The 6,217-nt window shown below is 35.5% G+C and overlaps 1 protein-coding gene across 1 annotated transcript in view; it reads right to left on the bottom strand.

Moving 5' to 3' along the window:
- Positions 1 to 572: 572 nt before the first annotated feature.
- The window catches only part of BRMS1L (BRMS1 like transcriptional repressor), a 23,159-nt gene continuing 17,514 nt past the window's right edge, over positions 573 to 6,217 (bottom strand). The window contains exons 8-10 of the mRNA XM_085301707.1: positions 4,966 to 5,005; positions 3,978 to 4,104; positions 573 to 2,181 (exon numbers count right to left, since the gene is read on the bottom strand). Of these exons, the coding sequence (XP_085157833.1) occupies positions 2,058 to 2,181; positions 3,978 to 4,104; positions 4,966 to 5,005 (291 nt within the window). The 3' untranslated portion in view covers positions 573 to 2,057. The remainder of the gene's footprint in view (positions 2,182 to 3,977; positions 4,105 to 4,965; positions 5,006 to 6,217) is intronic.

Below are 6,217 nucleotides of genomic sequence, written 5' to 3'. Positions count from 1 at the left end.
CAGGAGGAAGAAAAAAGTATTATCTTCYGGGATAAAACAGGACTGGTTTGTCACAAGAAATGAAGCAGAATAATCAGCCTAGCCAAAAGCAAATAGTAAACGTTTTTCCAGTATTTGAGGTTCATGTTTGCCTACACTAACTCTTTGGCATCATCAGGATTACTGAACACGTAGACGCATAGTGGTATGCTCTCATTACACCAGTAGAAGGGAGTACAGGGAGAAAAAAAAAAAAAAAAAAAACACTCAGACCTTGTATACCAAGACTAATGAAGACACTACACATTATTTTGTTTAGCACAAACTTTTTTGTACCTTCTATTCTAGAGCACAGGCATTCCTGACAGCACTAAGCTTGCTTTACGAACATCAGTGCGGATTAATGCTTCCATAAAGCTTCTGAAAGAAAAAAAATTCAAAAAACTAAAAAAAATACAATGTACAAAGACTCAAAATTTGAAAGAAAAAAGTCAAGAGGCATTTAAAAGATTTTGGCTTCCTTAAATATTCTTCTCTTTAGGWTAAAAGTACAATAGCACCTCCAGGAAGACCAGAAACCCAAAGAGCAAAGCAACATACAAGATGTCCACTACCACAGATCATTTATTTATACACTAAGTTAAAAAATACGAACATTTTATTACAAAAAGTTTATCAAACAACTGTATACATACAGTTAATATTGTTAAAAGCCAACATGTCAATTGATACTTTATGTACATTTGATTAGTAATGTCATACAWTTGTAGAAAAGCATCACTCGGCAGAAACCGAAGTATTATTTCAGACATTTGGCATTTGGAAAGTAGTTATCACCTTGCACTAAAAGAGACAAATAATATAGGAATAAACATTTCTATGTTACAATAAAAATACTTATTTGCTGTGATCATTTAAAGCAAATGGATGCTTTCTTTCTCCAAGCGGAGCCATCATAACTGGAGATTAAAGTGCACATAACCGACAGGTTAATAATTCTTCAGCAATCCCACCTATCATTCTAGATGCTCCAAGCACATCACAGTAATGTTAAGGATTCAGGATTTTTCTCCGTGGCTTAAACAGGAAGGAAGTTCAGCTTTCTAAGATTCATGAAATAATTCTAAGATGAAATAAGTTACACAAATTTGGAAAATAATGTTTGGTGAACAAGTCAGTGTAAATTTGCCCAGATATACAATTTCTGGGGATATATTTTCATTTTGAGAAGATTTATAATATTTCATAGAACTGTGGACAAAACAAGGACAGCATGCAACAATATTTATTTACATAAATACCCCAGCAGTCATCCTTTGTGGGCCACATATAATACAGGTTGGAGCAACACTATCTACTTTATGCATGAGTTTCTGCTAGCAATCTGGGAAAGGAGGAAAAAAAGAAAAAAAAAGAAAATTCACCAATGGTTTATTTTACTATAGGCTAGGGTCCTGAACTGCAAAAGTCCTCCTCAAAAAACATACCTTAAAACACTGGCTTTGTCTCATTACAAGCAAAATAATAAACCTTACAAAAYATGACACACAGTCAGTACTAGCAGAACTGCCCAGGGCAAGCGTTTTAATAAATCAGTCCACTGGCGGTGGCAGGATGCTTAYGCACATTGCAAACTATTCAAAAGCAACAGCTCAACRGCCTAAATTTACATCCACATGAGAAGCATGACATGTTCACTGAACTGAAAACAAAACAAGTTGCTGGAAATTGTGGTTATCGCTTTTTTCATGCAAACTGATCACCWCTGATAAAAATTCCTCTTTATTTTTCCCCTTTCATTTTACAAATACGACYTTTAATGAGAAGTTCTGAGCTGTTATACTTGCAGAGCAGACTTCATATCTTAGGCACTGGACCCAATTTAGAGGTAAAGCRTCTGTCAACATGATCCTTGGGTTTCYGAAGGCCATCCACATGAAGTTTACGTACAGCACTACAAATACACATCCGATACTGCCGGAAATTTATGGGGACACAAAACACTATTAAATACAACTTTCACCCCATGGCACATCAAGCATGGCAATACCATTTGTTTCATATCTGGTTAGAAATGGTCAGTTGTGATTATGTTTTATTGAATATTTTCCTTTCTGTAGCTGAGAAATATACAGCTTGGACTTGCTTCCATCCGGTCTTTTAAACCAAACTTCGTCATGGTTAATTGTTGTTATTATGGCACTACAGGATGTAAGGGAAGAAGGGGGGCAGGGGATGGAAGAAGGGAGGGGGAGAAAAAAAAAAGATTTTAGAAACAAAATCATGGACCTTATAAACTAAAACATAACCTCAAAACAGCAGCTGCATTTCTGAACAGTAAATGAAAATATGCATTAACTGTAAATTCCAGGCTCAAGAGATACAGACTGTTTTAAGTATAGTTTTAATAGAGTTCTTTAATARCTGTGCATCTTCACTTATCTTTACCAAGGTACTTAAGAAGTCTTCATCCAACCACTTTCTCTCTTCCTACAAGCAAGCATCTATATTACAACATCTACAAATGCTTTAACTTGTTAGAACCACCGTAGCCACCCTTCTTTTCTTAAAGATTACCCACATTAAAAAGCAGATTGCTTGAAAACATACTTCCAATTTAAGTAATTTCACGTGGTATCTGGAAAAGAGTTAAACAGACTAAAACCTAAAATTTATAGCAGAAACAAAGCTGTAAAATATACACACTCAGTTGTGAGCAACTATACCCAGAGGAAGAAAAAAAGAAAAAAAAAGGCAAAACCTGAATAACTGGACTCAAAGAAGTATTCCCTATAGGAATGATTCAGCTGAGTAGAGTTTACAACAAAAAAGGCTCTAGGCACACCAATTTCCTTCACAGAATCAGTTTTAAGGATATAAATTGTAATTGAAAAATGAAAATAGATGGAACTTAGACAGTGCTAAAGCTAAAAACAAGGACAAGCACTGTACTTCCAGTACAATTTATCCAGGCTAGAAATTCTTTCTTTTTTTTTTTTTTTTTTTTTTTCACAGCACCACTGCTATATTCTGCAAAACTACTTCAGAATTTCTTTGTTTCAAAAATATAAATATATGCTCTACTAACAGACCTTTTTTGTTTCATCCCTGAACAACACTGAAACTACTCAAACAGAATCTGTTTCACCACATCATACACAAGGAAGAAAGGACAGACAGCTTYATAGTAAACTACTGCCAGATGAAGTTAATGTTCTCTAATTCATGTTAATTTTCATTGGGGGGGGGGGGGAACACCACACACTCGGCTCTACCTGGGTAGTGATTCATATTTAATCAACACTCTGCTCTTTGACTGATTTGCCCCATTTGATAGAAGACATGCATTTCCCTGATACACTTAAATCAGTAGTTTGAAGTAAATGTATTTATATATCCAGCTTTTTAATTTGGCAATATACAGAGAGAAAATRCACTGAGATATACACATTCAACTATATTTTGCACTGTTATAAATATAACACTCCTGAAAAGAAACTTTGTAAAGAGAAGTAAATGCTGTAAAAGAAAGGAAAAAAAAGTTTCCAACTGCTTTATTTCTGAGTATCAACCAACAGAAAACAAAGTTTATCTTTAACAGTAGGAAGTATTTTTCCACAATTAAATATTTTCAAGATGGCCAGCAGCCCAACTTCTCAGGGCAACAAAATCCCAAAATGCTAAAAATAAACAAACAAACCAACCAAAGGTTATTCAGAAACTAGTAAGAGCTTTGGAAACTTAAATCCTTAAGAGAGATCCTGACCTGACAAACATTTTGTTACCTTCAATGAGATCCAACCTTTACTGGCCTCTCTTGAAGTCCAGCACTCAACCTTCAGCACTCAACCTTCTATTTTGATAATGCCTATTTTCCAAGGTGAACTTAAGTTACTGATGTGGCAGTATTTTCAAATAAGCCTTATTCTTCAGTCTCCATCATGTTATTTTTTGCTTAACACCACTGTACAGAAATGCATGAACTGAATAATCTTTACCTTGTAGGACATTCATCTTTCTTATCAATGCATATTGTCTGTCCACGTCCGTACCACTCTCCATCATAATAGAGTCTTCCTTCTTCAGACCTAGCACTGTGYAGATGCTTTTCCAATTTGACAGGTGCTAAAACAATCAAAAAAGCCACTTAATATTGACTTGATCAGTTAGGTTTATAAAAACACTTTCAGTAAGTTGTTCACATACAGCATAAACAACTTTTATTGTCAAAAGTAGCCTTTAACAATTAACTCAATATACCAGAACATTAGAAGCCAGATGTGTTTATTCCCCATCAGCTCTATATAAGTTATATTTCCATTCTCRGGTATCAAGCACCTTCCCTACAATGTTCTAATATCTACAATGTGAGTTTTCAGAAGCAGTGACATAGACAAACCTTCAAATAACAGATCCCCAAAACTTTTTATCAGGACACCGAGTCATTCACCACAACATGCAAGTAGCAATGCATCATTAAAAGAAATGCACCGTATGCTTGCCTTCTCTCCCTCTTCCTTTTTATTCACGACATTCAAGTAATTACTTCAGTGCCAAGTATCAGCTACCACTCTTTCCCATAACTTTGCTTTTTCAGAGTTGTAGCTTGCACTGAACGCAGCTTTTCAAAAGTTCCTCTAAGATCTAGATCTTCTCAGTTGTCTGACCCACACTGTATAAACATATGTTTATATGTAGTAAGGAGAGCATACTAACATAACCAGTGCAACACACTTTTTAAAGTCTATATTTTTATTGATAATTTTCCACAATTCGCGTGGAATACATAATCTGTCACCTACTGACAAATAAACATCATCAGCAACCAGCTACAAGTCTGAGTACCCGAGAAAGAAAGCCAGATCATATGGTTATCCCACCCCACCCTCTAACAATATACCGGGCTAAAATAAACGTTATCTGTCTAGGTGCAGTTTGCACCGYGGCACAGGCAAGTTCTGCTTTGTGAAACCAATGTTCACTTACGTTCTGGTTTTACTCTGTGYGGCCCCAGTGTAGCCATTGCCTTGAAAGACAAAAGAAGAAAAGTTAGTCAGCATACCTAGTCTTTTCTTCTTTTAACTGCCAAGTTCTATTAYGAATATCTGGTCTAGTTCTGTTGCAGTGTAGCTCAAGATACCTGCTTTTACATTCCAAAACGTCAGGCTAAGAACTGACATAATTCTGATTCCGAAATACAACGAAAAACCTACTGTTTGGATTCATAAATTATACTCTTAAGCTCAAAAATTCTCATTTGAACTGTGGATCACACTTAATACTGAGTAGGAAAACAAAAAAAAATATACACTTCTAAGATCAGATATCCATTTCTTTTAAATAAATTCACAAAAGGCAAAATCCCAATAGATTCTGCATGTTTGTTGCTGTTTCAAATCATGTCACACAACAGCTAAGAAATCTAAGGCAAAGATACTTTGTCTGCTCCTCTGATGCCCTCAGCARAGAAGACAGTCAGACAAGTTCTCATGTAGGCATCACATTTTACTTTCTGTTTAGGAAATATTTACAAACATAAAAGCAAGAAGCAAAGAGGCTAAAAGGATTCCCCAGCAAGTTTCACAATTCACACGAAGTTGAGAGGCAYTGATTTTTGCTACAGTACAAGAGGAAACTTTCTGGTCAAGCAAGGCAAGAATAGCATTTGGTTACACAAGATAAACTAACTTTTCAGTTCAGAGTCCCTTCATCAGATCTGTATCATATTGTTAGTTATTTTTTTCAGTTGGTCAAGCAAACTTCTCTTCCTGTAAACCCTGATTCTCTTATAAGCCAAGAAACTTGCAGATAAAACTTTAGCATATCAAGAAAATGGCATGAGAGGACATAATATAGTAATCTTGATAAAATAAACGATTTACTATGAGAAAGCACACCATACCATATTCAAAAATTTTAATTTAAAACAAAATGCTATTTAACTGCTGAAGAGCTTCTACCCAACTACTTCAGACTATGCAGACTTGTGACAGGCTTGACACAGGCTTTAGGATCAGTTTATCATGGAAAATTATGGATTACCTGTTTTAAGTATAACTTCTCCCACCCCTTCATCAGTTTCCTGTCTGTGATTTGGGCCGAATTGGAACAGGTAACAACAACATAGCTTGAACAGGAATCATTAGATTTTTATTTCTGCAATGGTCAGCTATTTAGAGTGTTGACTGTATCAGAAGCACATTTACGTGTTTGTAGAGGCAGGAGGACTGGACAAAAC

Source organism: Rhea americana, unplaced genomic scaffold, assembly GCF_003343005.1.
Source record: "Rhea americana isolate MKP2758 unplaced genomic scaffold, rheAme1 scaffold_18, whole genome shotgun sequence".
NCBI classification, from domain to species: Eukaryota; Metazoa; Chordata; class Aves; order Rheiformes; family Rheidae; genus Rhea; species Rhea americana.
Note: the sequence above shows the minus strand (reverse complement) of the source record. Positions and strands in the feature narration are given on the sequence as shown.